This window comes from Microcaecilia unicolor, unplaced genomic scaffold, assembly GCF_901765095.1.
Source record: "Microcaecilia unicolor unplaced genomic scaffold, aMicUni1.1, whole genome shotgun sequence".
NCBI classification, from domain to species: Eukaryota; Metazoa; Chordata; class Amphibia; order Gymnophiona; family Siphonopidae; genus Microcaecilia; species Microcaecilia unicolor.
Genome location: NW_021963068.1, coordinates 234,515 through 250,065, shown reverse-complemented (window position 1 = coordinate 250,065; position 15,551 = coordinate 234,515). Strand labels below are relative to the sequence as shown.

General features: G+C 46.1%; 1 protein-coding gene across 1 annotated transcript in view; it reads left to right on the top strand.

The window, feature by feature from the left end:
* The first annotated feature begins 6,724 nt into the window (after nt 1-6,724).
* Nucleotides 6,725-15,551, top strand: part of LOC115458879 (DNA topoisomerase 2-beta-like) — a 165,979-nt gene continuing 157,152 nt past the window's right edge. Inside the window, exons 1-2 of the mRNA XM_030188716.1 lie at nt 6,725-6,876; nt 8,509-8,592. Of these exons, the coding sequence (XP_030044576.1) occupies nt 6,751-6,876; nt 8,509-8,592 (210 nt within the window). The 5' untranslated portion in view covers nt 6,725-6,750. The remainder of the gene's footprint in view (nt 6,877-8,508; nt 8,593-15,551) is intronic.

The following is a 15,551-nucleotide window of genomic DNA, read 5'->3' as shown; positions in this document are numbered from 1 at the left end:
TAAAGTAGCAAACCCAAATGTTGAGCATGGACAATTTATGGTCCATAAGCAGTCTGTAAAAGTTACATATTTCAATTTCTGTAATCCTTTTATTTTTTTCACATAAAGGATGGGGTTTGAATTGTTGCATTACAAATTGTTTGCTAACAGAATTCATTAAAATCTCTCCTTTTTTTTGTTGTTGTTTCTGGATATTGTCACCTTTTCACAGAGATGTTCTCGCATGCTGTTTTGAAATGATCCTGTTGATGTATTGTCCCATAGTGAACTTTAAAGCAAGCAAACTAAAATCCTTTCAAATTGAACCTAAATGAATTAGTATATCTAGGCTACACAACATCAACAACAAAATAGAAAATTATTTTCAAAGTTACCTTTTGATTTTGGTAAGCACTGTAAATCAGGGTTGTTGTTCACTAGCATTCACATTTCTAAGGTTCATATTGCAGAAATTTGTAAAGAGTATGATCCAGGACTACCTTATATTATTTTCACCAGCATTCTACATGTATCTTTCTGTCCATGAAACCTTCAACTTTTCCAGAAAAATGTGCTAATTCTGTATTCTTTGAGGACAAGCAGGCCATATTCTCACATGTGGGTGATGTCATCCACGTCGCCCAGTGTGAAACGCTTTAAAAGCAAAATATAGCTTTAAGACATGTGACAGCATCCTCACTGCACATATGCAAGTGTCTTCCCACCCATCAATGTAGGGGAAGATGCGCTGTTACGTGGCTCCCTCACTGCGTCTGGTACAGTACTTACTTTTCACAGCTTTTTGTGCATTCCCAGCGGGTTTCTTGCTCAGGTTTTATCATTTTTCCCTTTTGGGACCTTTGTTTCTTTTACCCCTTATAGGTTTAGTTTCTTTTTCCCCCACTTCTAGGTTTCTTTTTTTTTTTTTTTTTTTTAAACATACTCCTTAGGCCCGAGCTCCGTTTGTCCTTATTTTTCTTGGTGATTTGCCCCTTTTTAAGGTTACCATCGAGCCGTTTGATTTGGCCACTGCTGTTTTCCCTTTCATGTCATCAAAGGTTCCCAGTGGCTTTAAGCACTGTGCCTGGTGCAGTAGGACCATTTCTGATAAGGACACCCATTCCTGGTGTCTCCACTGTTTTGGGCCTGAGCATACCCCTTCCAGCTGTGTTCTTTTCCTTTGTATGAAGAAAAGGACTCAGCTGGCTAGAGAGATTCAAAGAGAGAGGTTTTGGAGCTTGGTCTGAAACCTCAACATCGGCATTGATGTCGAGCTTTGCACTGGTCCCTATGGCTGCTTAGGCCCTTATCAGACACTAGGAGTGGTTGTTCATCAAGCAGATCTCCGCCTGCCTCGGCATCGGCTACTGTGCAGGGCTCCCGGGACTGGTATGCATCGGACCCAACATTAAGGAGGCATGGGGATTCAACGTCATCCTCATTGGCACCGAGGAGCATTGTTGACTGACCGCAGGTGAAGGCCAAGAAATATCATCATCAATCTCCCTCTGCATGGTGCCGGGAAGCACCAAGGCAACAAGGGATGCAGTCCCCGAGAAGTGTCTTCACCAGGCAGAGCTCTCTCCTTCCATTGTACAGTTTCTGACACATGGGTCTCAATGCAGCCAGGACCAGGCCACCTGCACTGACTCTGGCGATTCAGCAGGCTGCTTCTCAACAGGTACCCCAGCCTTTCCCGATGGCGGCCCTCAATGACTGCATCCAACATACTTCATGAGCATTTGGCGGGGATCCTTCAGCAGAGTGCATCAGCATCTGGCGTGATTCCACCAGCTATGCCTCTTTCTGCTGCTCCACAAGGCCCTCAGCCTGCGGTGAAGCCTCCGAACCAGGTGCCGCTTGTGATACGGCATTGACAGCCGCCCGTGCTTTCACCCCACCCCCTTGACAGGAGGAAGCTTCGCTGGAGTTGAGGGTGGAGCCTGTGCCTGAATGCCCCTCCAGACAAGGACATGGTTCCTCTATCTCGAGGCAGGCTCAATCTCAGCCCTCCCATTAAGCATATTTTGCTGACACCAGTGAGGACATCTGATGGGGACCCTAGGTACTTCTTGGAGAAGGAGTCCTATGGGACCCAAGTGGCCCTTCCTCTCCTGAGGAAGAAGGAAAGTCTCCACCGGAGTGCCTTTCCTTCCCAAGTTTTGTAAGGGAAATGGTGACTGCTGTTCCAATTTGTTTGGAGACAGAGGACAAGACCAGGGATGCAATGTTTGAGGTCCTGGACTATGCCTTTCTTTGTAGAGAGGCTGCAAGAGTCCCACTTCACTGAATCCTGAAAGATGTTCATGTGAAGAACTGGGAGTCCTATCTGTAGGTCACTCTCCTGCCCAAAATGATTGATACCGTATATCAGATCCAAAGTTCCCCAGGGTTTGACAGACCTCAGTACCTCATCATTCTCTGGTTTTGGAATCCATGCTCAAAAGAGCCAGGAGTTTTAGGGATTATGCTTCAGTGATCCCGAGCAGAGAATCTCAAACCCTGGATTCTTTGGGTGGAAGATGTATCGGGCCTCTATTCTCATCTACTGCATACAATCTTACCAGCTCTACATGAGCCTTTACTTGTAGAACACGGTTCACAGTATGTCTGATTTGGCAGACTGTCTCCCACCGGAATAAGTCAAATCTCTTTGCCAGCTCGTCCAAGCAGCAGAAGGTGCGTCATAAGTTTTTGGCTAGGGACGTTTACGATATCTTTGCTGTGGTGTCCCGCATTTCTGCTCAAAGTATAACTATGCGCAGAGTCTTAGGCTGGGTGTCTATGTCTTGGACCCTAAGGTCCAGCAGAGATTGGCAGATGTCATGTGCCGGGGGGATAATCTTTTTGGAGAGAAGGTGGAGGATGTCACTGACCTCATTAAGAAACACTGAGACCATTGATACTCTCTCCCACCCAAGCGCCTTCAGCACCCTCTTCCTCATCCAGGAGGTTTTGGGCAAGACAGCGGGGTTCCTACTACTCACAGAGGTGTAGGTACACTCCTCCTCAGCAGGCTCAGACTCAGCTCACTCGTTCTCATCAACAGTGTACTGGACGACCTATTGGTAGGGGAGCGTATGAGGTTTTTTAAAGAAAGGTGGCCCCTCTGACCGATGGGTCCTACAAATAGTCTGTCTAGTTTACACTCTGCATTGGCCGCACAGACCACCAGATTGCCCAGTGAGAGCAAAATCACTTCAGCTCTCGTCACAAGGAGGTACTTGTAGAGGAACTCTCTGCCTTTCTAAAGGCCCATGCAGTCGGGCCTGTTCCACGGGAAGAATGGAAGGGATTCTATTCCAGGTACTTCTTGTGCCAAAGAAAACATGGGAAATGCATCCCATCCTAGATCTAAGGACCCTGAACAAATTCCTGGTCACAGAAAAGTTCAAGGTGGTTTCCATGGGCACCCTTCTCCCCATGATTCAGGAAAACAATTGGCTATGCTCTCTGGAATTAGAGGACGCTCACAGGCAGTATCTTTGATTCTGGCTGGGGACATGGCCCGGTATCATCTCCCAGGATTTCACCAAGTGTCTTGTAGTAGTCGCTGTGTTGCCACACAGACTGAGAGTCCATGTGTTTCTCTACCTGGATGATTGGCTGGTGAAGAGCACGTCAAAGGACATTGCTCAGGAGTCTATGCGGAGAATTATTTGGGTGTTAGAGCTACTAGGGTTCGTTTTAAACTACCCCAAGGCCCGTCTGCTCCCAATCCATCATTGGAGTTCATTAGAGCCCTGCTGGACACACAGCAGGCATGACCTTGCTCTCTGTGCTGAGGGTGGATGCTCTAGTTGCACTCGCCACTCTGGTTCAAACCAGCTAGCAGATCATGGCTCGGCAGATGTTGAGGTTGCTAGGCTACATGGACAACGTGGTGCATATCAACCCATGACATGTCTTCACATGGGGACAGCTTAGTGGTGTCAGGTCTTCAGAAACCTAGCAGATGTCATCCATGTGACACCGGAGTTGGTTCAGTCCCTTCTCTGGTAGTCAATTTGAACCAATTTGACTGTGGGACTTCTATTTCAAATTGCTCAGCCTCAAAAAGTGCTGATAATGGATTCATCCTGCCTGTGGTTGAGAGCTCATGTAGAAGAGCTTCGCACCAAAGGTGCTTGGTCAACTCGGGAATTGAATCTTCAGATGGACCTTCTGGAGCTATGGGCAATCTGGATCGCTCTGAAGGCTTTCAGAACCAAATTGTGCTCATTCAAACAATCAGGTAGCAGTGTATTACACCAACAATCAGGGGGGGTACCGGATCATATACTCTGTGTCAGGAGGCCTTCAGATGTGGCACTGGGCTGTCCAGCACAGGTTAGTTCTCAGAGCCATGAACCTGGCAGGCAAATTCAACACCCTCTCTGACAGACTAAGCAGAGTCATACAGCCACATGATTGGTCACTCAGTACGAGTCTTACCTGTGAGATCTGAGCGTGTTGGCGCCGTCTCAGCAGATCACTTTGCCACTCCCCTGAACCACAAAGTCCCTCTGTACTGTTGCAGGGGGACCAGTCTTCTGTATGCATATCTTCCCATCGGGAAGACTTTACTGAAACTCAAGCAAGACCAGAGGACCATGATTCTGATCACTTCTTATTGACCCAGGCAGATCCAGTTCTCATAAGTATTGCCACATTGGGATAGACCAAAGGTCCATGAAGCCCAACATCCTGTTTCCAACAGTGGCCAATCCAGGTTACAAATACCTGGCAATATCCCAAAAAGTACAAAACATTTTATACTGCTTATCCCAGAAATAGTGGATTTTCCCCAGGTCTAATTTAATAATGGTCTATGGACTTTTCCTTTAGGAAGCCGTCCAAACCTCTTTTTAAACACCGCTAAGCTAACCGCCTTTACCAGATTCTCTGGCAACGAATTCCAGAGTTTAATTACACATTGAGTAAAGAAGCATTTTCTCCGATTTGTATTAAATTTACTACTTTGTAGCTTCATCGCATGCCCCCTAGTCCTAGTATTTTTGGAAAGAGTAAACAAATGATTCATGTCTATCCATTCCATACCACTATTTTATAGACCTCTATCATAACTCCCCTCAGTCATCTTTTCTCCAAGCAGAAGAGCCCTAGTCGCTTTAGCCTTTCATCATGGGGAAGTCGTCCCATCCCCTTTATCATTTTCGTCCTTCTCTGTACCTTTTCTAATTCCACTACATTTTTTTTGAGTTGCAGTGACCACAATTGAACACAATATTGAGGTGTGGTCGCACCGAAGAACCTTGAATATTGGAATGTTTTCTGACTCTAATCATGCAGAACAAGCGATCTCTTCTGCATTCCAGTCTCCAGTTCCTGGGCCTCACAGCCTGGATGTTGAGAGCTTAGAATTTGCTTCCTTGCATTTTCCGCAAGGTGCCTGCAAGGTCTTACTGTCTTCTAGGAAAGATTCCATCAAGAGGTGCTGCTCTTTCAAATGGAGGAGGTTTGTCATCACCTTACATCATATTTCTTGCCTTACACAGACCCTGCTTGAATACCTTCTGCACCTCTCCGAGTCTGGTCTAAAGGCCAATTCTGTAAGGGTCTACCTCAGTGCAATTAATGCTTACCATCACCGGGTAGAGGATAAGCCCATCTCTAGATAGCCTCTAGTTCACTTCATGAGAGGTTTGCTATTGTTAGAGCCCTCTATCAAACCTCTGCCTGTATCATGGGATCTCAATGTCGTCCTCACCATCTGATGAAAGCTCCTTTTGAGCCGCTGGATTCCTATCATCTGAAGTACTTGTCTTTGGAAGGTCGTTTTCTTGGTGGCTGTTACTTCAGTTCGTAGAGTCAGTGAGCTTCAGGCCCTAGTAATGGATCCACTTACACTGAATTTCATCATAACAGAGGTCCTCCACATGCACCCTAAGTTCCTGCCTAATGTGGTGTTGGAGTTCCATCTGAACCAGTCAGTTGGTCTTCCAACATTTTCAGACCTCATGCCCATCCCTGGTAAGAATGCACTGCAAGCAAGCATTGGTCTTTTATTTGGAGTGAACTAGGCCCTACAGATAGTTCATCCAGCTTTTTGCTTCTTTTGATCCCAACAGGATAATGGTTGCAATTGGGGAACACACAATTTCCAATTGGCTAGCAGATTGCTTTTGTTTTACTTATGCCCAAGATGGACTGACTCCTGAGGTTCATGTCATGACTCATAATGTCAAAGCCGTTGTTGCATCGGTAGCCCACTTGAGGTCAGCCTCTATAGAAGTAATTTGCGGCTGCAACGTGATCATCAGTCCACACATTCACATTCTTACATACCCTCCCACCTCCCTTTGGAGTTGTCTCCTGACCTAGTAGCTATACTATTGTACTGCTAGTCCTGCGCTGTAGCGGCGAGGGGGACTGCTCTCGTTCATGCGAATTGTTCATGCGAATTGTACATAAATACATAAGTATTGCCATACTGGGAAAGACCAAAGGTCCATCAAGCCCAGCATCCTGTTTCCAACAGTGGCCAATCCAGGGGACACTGTTGTGCGTCTTAAAACTATGTAACGCTTTTTAAGCATTCCACACTGGGTGACGTGGATGTGAGGATGAATGGCCTGCTGTCCTCAGAGAATACCTGCTGCTGCTAAGTATCCATGCTTTTCACACCATATCTCATTTACTCCACACAGTAATGTTACTGTCCTGCGAATAAGTATGCTTTAGTGACTATTAGAATCCAGATTTAACCATTTTCTATTTACAATTTTATTTTTTGGCCAGGCAGCAGAAGAGGAAGAAATAACAGACCTGATGGATAGCAAGTCCTCAGATTCAGGCCCTATTTCGGGCCCTGACTACAACTACATCCTTAATATGTCTCTCTGGAGCTTGACCAAGGAGAAAGTAGATGAACTGATTAAACAAAGAGATTCAAAAGTACGGTGACTTCTTTTTTTCTTAACAATAGGTGAACCAATTGGTATTGAGATTTAGAAGCCCCTTTACTCAAGTATGGTAAGGTTTTGGACTTATCACGCGTCGATTGCAAAAACAGAGCCTGAACAGTAAATGCAAGCAGCATTCCCAACATTCCCCGGGCCCGGCCTCCAAGGGGGCCCAGCACCAGGTCCCAGGGTCCGTCTCTCTCCTGCTCCTATCGGGAACCGGTCTTGGTACACTGGAGCAGGTAAGAGACAGGCTGCAGTGCCGGGCTCCCCTTGGAGGCTGGGAAGGAGCAGATGCACTGACATAGGGGTCGGGGCCCCTCACGTCAGTGAGTCAGCTCTTCCCGGCCTCAAAGGGGGGCCTGGCTCCGGGATCTCTCATGGCAGCAGCTGCATTCCAGGTTAGGCCCGGTGGCTGTATTCTAACTGTGGGGGGGCATCAGCTGCATCCTGATGGAGGGAGGACCCTGGTGGCTGTGTCCTAAGTGGGAGGGGGAGTCCAGCGCTGCATCCCAAGTGTAGTGGGGGCCCGGCGGCGGTCTTGCCCCGGGCCCGGCTCTGACTCTTGGCAGCCCTGCCCAACATCTGCCCTGCATTCAGTATATGTAGCTCATCTGTACCACATTACATTCAGTGGCAGATAGTGCTGTCAGCAGTCACAAAAAGCTAGCGTGCGGTATTGACTCACATGCTTGCTGTCACTGCAAGACATTCCTCTGCTCCACCCATCATGCCTTTGCACTTCCCCTATCCATGTTGAACAGCTAGCATGGAGGTTTACTGCACTTGCTGGTTTATTGCCTATTAGTGTGGGTTCGCACTGATTTCTAATGTGTGGTAAACCTGCATTAGCTGCTTAATGCAGCTTATTAAAAGGATCCCTTGGTCTAATAAGGCATCACATTCTTTATTGATTTTAGATGTTTTAGCATTTTTTTTTCTACCTCTTACAAAGTTGTTTAAGAGAAGTCAAAGTTAAAATAACATCCTCTATTCTGTAAAATTTGGAAGAGTGCACACACACTCAGCCATGCAAAAGATTTCTAGGGTCTTATATAAAGGATTTTCCATAAATTTCCACAGCTGTGTTACCAATTCAGGTTTTACTCCTGTCAGGGAAACCTTGTATTTGTGTATGTCTTTCAGATGAGGGGGTGGGGGTGGGGTTGTTGTTGTGCCTTCATTTTCCTGAAAAGCATAACAGTGACGCAAGATGTCAGTTAACATGCAGATACCAAGTATGTCTGCTAACTTTCTTATTCCCTGACTTCTGTATATATCCGAAAAGTCATGCCTATTTAATTGTTGGTAATGATGTGATACTGTGCAGGAGCCAACCTAAGAAGCTCTGGAAGGGTTTTATTTAGTTTTGTTGAGATACCCAGGGCCTCCTAATTTGCTGGATTGTTTTTTCCAACAACTGATGTGATTATTTTTATTTATCACACTTGGCAAATAACTCTCTGACTGAAATTTTAATCTTGATCTTGACTCAGTTTACTCTTGCATGAATGGCGGAAAATTGTTCAAATTAAAAGTTGAATGGTGGTGGGAGCATGACCTTAAGAATTTGAAGTAGCTGTATAGGTTTGCATTTAGTTACTAGTTCATTTTTGTGTTATAGGGGAAGGAACTTTCTGATCTGAAGAAGAAGCCTCCTTCAGATCTTTGGAGAGAAGACTTGGCAGCTTTTGCTGAAGAACTAGATGTATGTATAATTTTTGTTATGTAGGTTTGTGATTTGTACTGGGAAACTTTTTATCTGTGTCCTACTGGTATATCATACTTTCTAAATGACTGTTACATTAGTCAGCGGCGATCCTAGCCGGCATGACACCCGGGGCGGATCGCCGATGCGCCCCCCCCCCCCCCCAGCGAAATGGCACCCCCCAGGTGCACACCGTTGGGGGGGGGGGGGGTGGTGCCGTGGTGCGCGCCTGTCAGCTGAGTTCGCTAACTTCGCTGCAGCTCTCTGCCCCGGAACAGGAAGTAACCTGTTCCGGGGCAGAGGGAGCTGCAGCGAAGTTAGTGAAGTCAGCAAACTCAGCTGACAGGCGTGCGCCGCGGCACCCCCCCCAGCGGCGTGCACCCGGGGCGGACCGCCCCCCCCTTGGTACGCCACTGACATTAGTAGATCATCAGTATTGTGTTGGCAAACACAGCTGCTTGCCAATATCCAGTAAATATATTTAAATGCATGCAAATCTCTTAATTTGAAAACTTATGGTTACTATAATGCAGTGTTTCCCAAGTCCAGTCCTGGAGTACCCCTTGCCAGTCAGGTTTTCAGGATATCCACAATTAATATGCATGAACTTAATTTGTATACACTGCATCCATTATATGCAACTCTCTTTCATGCATGTTCATTGTGGATATCCTGAAAACTTGACTGGCAAGGGGTACTGCAGGACCGGACTTCGAAAATATTGTTGTAATGCACCTTCCTCCTTTCCTCTCACCTTACTCCTTTCCTCTCACCTTACTTTGTATTGTCAGGACCAGAAGATAAGTAAAATGGATTTTCATTTCTTGGGTCACTTATGTTATATATAAATCATGAATTTAAATGATAAAAGATATAGGAGCACTAGTGAGTATTCATGATAGATGTTTTGATGAAGTTTTTGTCTGTCTGCTAGATAATCTGCCAGACTCCTACCAGGACTAAGAAAAAAAAACACACGCCCACCATGCCCTCTAATATCGCCAATATGATATTCAAACAGCAAGACTGTACACAGCCAAAAGGACTGTACACAACCAATGCCCTTCCTATAAAACTGTATGTAACCCATACCCATCCATAATGTGTACCGCGCTGAACCTTGAACAGGGGGTATTGTCGGTATATAAGATCTGAATTGAATGTTTTTTTGGGGGGGGTTTCAAAACTTTGAGATCCTGAAGAATATCTGGTAATGGTATCTAAGGACCAGGTGTGCAGCAGATCAGACGTTTGTAAGGAAACAAGTGAAGTGGAGCATGTGTAGTAAGGAAAGGCCTGAGGAAGTGCATGGCAACCCTAACATGCTTCTCATACCTCACACTAACACTATCTGCTTTTTTTCTCACCTAGAATGTAAACCGCACTGAACCCTGGAAAGGGGATATTAGCAGTATACAAGCATTGAATTGAACATGAGCAGGACTTTGAGAGTGACCACCTAGAGTCGATTCTGCTTAAAATATATAATCTGGTTTAATTAGGAAAAATTGATGATTGGCCTTAAAAGTAGTTTAGCTGGAACACAGTGTTTTATCTCGCTTAGAATACTGAGAGATTTGGTGGGGGGGGGGGGCATGCTGCATAAACAAGTACAGGAAGGGGGGTCACATGACGCTATGCAGGGGAGCGGACGCTAGCTGCTTCGCTTCTGCTTCCTCATCGCCGAATCAGCATAGAATACCCCGATATAGAGACTGAACTCACCCAGATAACTGGCGCACATTCATCGGAGACAGAGACCAGAGTTTAAAATCTACTCTCATCGATAATGGCAGCTAAAAATCCGCGCAAAGAGAAGAGCAGACTGGCGGAGGACAAGATGGTGGCTCCGGTGAGCCTTGCGGCCTCACAAGTGGGATCCGCATGGGCTGCCGAGATAGTCGGAGAAGTAACCAGCGCCATTGAAACGATTTTAGAAAAAAAGTTGGGCTCCTTGGCAGCTAAATTGGAAGCTCTCCACAGTAACGTAACCCAAATAGGAGAAGACATGGCGACCTACCAGCGATGTACCGGCGAGTTGGAAGACCGCATGGCGAAAGTCGAAGAAGCCCAAATCAAGTTTAAAAAGCTTGTGGACTCCTATGCTGACTAACTTGAGGATCTGGAAAACAGGTCCAGACACAATAATTTAAGACTGGTGGGCATACCTGAAAATCAAGGGGATCATGACTTGAAGCAGTTTTTGGAGGCTTGGTTAATCAAGGAGCTGGAATTGGCGACGGAGCTGGGCCCCTTGAGGATTGAATGGGCCCATCGTCTGTGTTTAAAGCAGGCGAACTCAACAAGGCCAAGAGGTCATATGTAAGATCTTTGATTTTGTTCATAAGACAGCGATATTGCAGGCGCTGCGAAGTGGCAAAGAGTTGTTTTGTGGCACCCAGAAATTTTATGTTTTTAGGATTACTCGGCGGGTGTGTCTGCACAAAGGAAATGTTTTCGCCCATTTGCGCTGAGTTGGTGAAGTGAAAAATTAAATTTGCGCTGATGTATCCTGCAAAGCTGAGGATTACCTACCAGTCATCCACTAATACCTTTTCATCGGTTGAGGAGGCGCAGAAATTTTTACAACAATTGGATCCCAATCGCTGAGGAGTCCGGTCAGGGAGCAACCGGAGGAAGTACACAAAGGCAAAAGAAAGGCAAGAGCTACAGATTTGGTTTGGTTCAGTTTATTTGATTTCGAGTTTCCTGGTTTGTACGAACAGACTGAATTCACTATTCCTTTGGAGTATCAGAGGTCCAGCAAAGGAACGTTGTATCTCAAGGAGTTCGGAGCTAAGGGGTATTATCCCTTCCCTTTTGGAGTCTCCATATTATTTCAGAGTCTGTTGTGAACTGGTTTGGACATTAAAATATGTTCGTATTGGGGGCAAGTCGGGGAAGAGATGTTGAATGGCAGTTTGGGAAGGAGTTTGGGGTATGAAGTGGGGGGTAAGGTAAATTTGTTGGTGCATTAAAAGGGGTAATTACGAAGATTTAAAGAAAGGTTTTGTTAAGAGTGCTTGGTTTGGGATGGTTGGGGGGGGGCGTTAAAAGTGATCTGAGTGCTTTGGGGGAATCTTCAGGGAACAAGGGGTACAGTAAGGGTTAAGGTAATGGGTGTGAACATGATTCGGCATCAAAAGATTTTTGGAGGCGGGGGGTGGCAGCTTTTCCTCCCTTTGATGCCGAGTCGTGTCCAGGGAACACCCATTTAGTAGTACTGGACTGTCCTGGTTCATTCAGGGGGCTTAAAGCGGAAGAAATAATGCTGTGTCGCAAGCTCTGTTTGATAGCACAGAAGTGCATCTTGCAAATGTGGACCTCACGGATAACCCTGAATTCTGGCACTGGCGCAACCAAGTACATCAAGTATAACATGGAAGCGCAGGAGGCCAGAGGCTCCTACAACGTAAGCTCGATTTCTTAGATTTGGAGCCCTATTTGGCCAAGCTCTCACAGCGTGGCAGAAGCCTAATCCTTAAAAAATATGACTGCAGTTACTATGATTTCTTTGGAGCCATAGAGAGTTACATAAGCGGGGGGAACGGGGAGGATATGGGGGGAGGGGGGAGGGGCACATTTAGGATAAAATATGAGGACAGTTATAGATTTTGACTGTTATAAAACTTGGACTGTTCGAACTATATGTAACTATTGATGTATGTAATAGTGATATTTTTGTTCTCAATAAAAATGTTGAAACATACAAACAAGTACAGGAATTGTAGGATAAAGTTCTAGACTGTAGGACAGGTTCCAGTGCTCCTATGTTTGGATTTTATAGGGTGTCAGAGAAGACATAAGAAAATAATACATGATTGCTTTTGCACTGGTTGTTTACAGAAATCCCTAAGCCCAGGGAGCAGAATCCTAAAATTATGAGGAGATTGAGTACCCAGGAAGTGAAAGAGGGCCAGAACAACCCATGCTCTTTTTGGTCAAGTTGCCTTAGTTACAGACAAAGAGTGGATATTACAGGATCAGTGAACTTCAGTCTGTAGTAGTGGATGCACCTTATACTAAGTTTTATTATAACAGAGTAGTCCTCTGCACACACCCTAAGTTCCTTCCTAAAGTCTGAGTTCCATCTGAACTAGTTAATTGTCTTGCCAATATTCTTCCTTAATCTCATGCCCATCCTGGTGAAAGCTGCACTTCACACCTTGGACTGCAAGCGAGCATTGGCCTTTACTTGGCGTGGACTAGGCCCTACAGACAGTCCGCCCTGCTTTTTTCTTTTGATCCCAACAGGATGGGGGGGTCGCTATTGGAAATGCACCATTGGCTGGCAGATTGGATTTCTTTCACTTATGCTGAGACTGGGCTGACCCTGGAGGATCATGCAAAGGCTCACAATCTTAGGGCCATGGCTGCATCGGTAGTCCACTTGAAGTCAGCCTCCATTGACGAAATTTGCTTTGGGTATCCTTGAGCAGGATACCGAAGCAACAGTCGGTTTGGACAGATAGTTCTGCAGAATTTGTCTGGGGTCTAGAGTCCAACTCTACCCTACTAGGTCCATTTTGTTTCCTCGCTGTCATTCTTCCTCCGGGCACTCTGCCGACACCTCCCTTTCATCGACATCCATGCATGGGAAGGGTCCATGCCACAGTGACTGCTCTCCTTTCTCTTCAACTAATTTCTCTTTGAGAGCCTTTGAGGTCTCCTACGCCTGCACAGACTGGAACTCGGGCTGCGTCCACACCACTTTATCAGCCGGTACAGACACTAATCTGCAGGAGGAAATCCAGTCTATACTGAAGGAGGAGCTTTCAGGGCTACTGCATTCGCAGTCCATACAGGCTTACAAGCGCCTATTGCAGTGGTGTGCTGGAGCCGGTTGCTAAATTTTGCAAGATCTTGCGAGCCGGTTGCTCTCCAGGACGAGCCGGCTCCAGTGAACGAGGTAAGCATGGCAGGAGGGCGCCACCACAGGCCATACTTACCTCCCCTCCCGCTCACATCCATGTCAGCAAGTCTCCGTCTGCCCCCATCCTCCCCTCCCGCTCCCATCCATCTTTTTTTATTACCTCCTTTGAAGCGCCGCGTTATTAAAGCCTGCTGCCCGTCTCTAGCCTCCCTGTTGCTTTGTGATGAGTTCGTTCCCTTAGTCCCACCTTCTGACATTCTGACATTCCATTTTCCTTTTTCCGCGAAGGCGGGACATGAGGGAACAAACTCATCATGAAGCAAACAGGGAAGGCTAGAGACGGGCAGCAGGGTCTTTAAATAACATGGCGCTTCAACGGAGGTAATAAAAAAAAAAGAATGGGAGCGGAGGGGGAGGATGGGGGCGACGGAGAACGCTGGACATGATGGGAGCGGGAAGGGAGGATGGGGACAACGGAAGAATCTCTGGACATGGATGGGAGCGGGAGGGGAGGGAGGAGAATCGCTGGGTATGGGCATGGGTAGAGGGGGCAGGGGATGAGAAGAGAATTGCTGGGCATGGATGGGGTAGAGGAGGGCAGGGAAGAGAAAAGAATTGCTGGGCATGAATGGATAGAGGGCGGCCAGGGGAGAGAAGAGAATTGCTGGGCATGAATGGGTAGAGGGGGGCAGGGGAGAGAAGAGAATTGCTGGGCATGGATGGGTAGAGGGGGGCAGGAGAGAGAGGAGAGTTTCAGGACATGGATGGAGGAGAGGTCAAGAGAAACTCTGACATGGATGGAGGGAAGGGAGAGAGAAGAAATGCTGGACATGGAGGGAAGATAGATGAAGGAGATTAGATGAGGGAAAAGGAAGTGAGGAGAGAAACTGCAAATGGATAGAGAAAATAGGCAGAAGCTGGATCCACTGTACAGTCAGTCTGCGGAGGACCAGAAATGAAGAAGAAAGGAGGAAAGAAAAGAAATAAATTGAAAGGAAGCCCTGGAAACGGAGTCAAGGGATAGATAGAGAGCAACAGAACAGATACTGGGCCAGCATGATCAGAGAAACAGTCACCAGACAAAGGTAGAAAAAAAAAATTTTATTTTCATTATAGTCTTTGGAATATTTCCACTTGAGAATCAGGTGCCTGAACGTTAAAAGTTTATATTTATTTACTTATTTATGGCATTTTATCCATATAAACATGAATTCGATTGGAACCTGGGGATCATTTAATTTTTTTTCCTGGAGAGAGTAATGCATTGCCCCCCCCCCGCCCCCCCCGGCTATAGCCGCTCTGCAATTTTGGGGGGGGCGCAGAGGTGGACGGGGGGGGGGGGGTGCCGAGGTGGACCAGGGTAGGAGAGCCTGTTGTTAAAATTTACCAGCACACCACTTGCCGATTGATACTTTAGAGAAAGTCACGGGAGGAAAACCCGCACATGCATTTGGATCTGAATGTCAGGGCAGCATGTTCTGAGAGAAGAGGACATTTCTCTGGTAAGTGAACATTATTTTGCTCTGTACTTTGGGAACTTAAGATTGTGGTATAAAGGAGGAACCGGTTAGTGATAGCTAGAATTTTTTTTAAAAAGCAAACTTTATCAACTAGTCTCCATACCCTTTTCCCCACTAGTTTTAAACTTGAACTTTGTACCACAGCATTAACAGCCTCTAGCAGGCACAGCAGGGCCTAGTTCAGTTTCATCCCCACCCCCCCTCCAATTTCACACCCACCCCTAGCACAACTCTTCATTTGTAGTCAATTATTCTACTTAGGATAAGAAGTGGAGAGTTTTTATTACAGTTTTAATTACATTTAATTAGTTTCCTAGAAGCAAACACTAAATAAATTATTAATTAGACACAGAATAAGAAGAGACTGCAACTAATTAATTCAGTTAAACCCTTATCTTGGATGCAGCTTTCAATGAACTTGTCAATCTGTCAGTGAAATACAATTTTAAAGTCCCGAACAATTCTTTTAACTCCCGACAGGGGTTCCCTGTTTCACCATTATTTGGCTGCTGCCACGGAAGAACAACTTCCACGGGATACATCCAAGACAACACCCACCGCCTGCT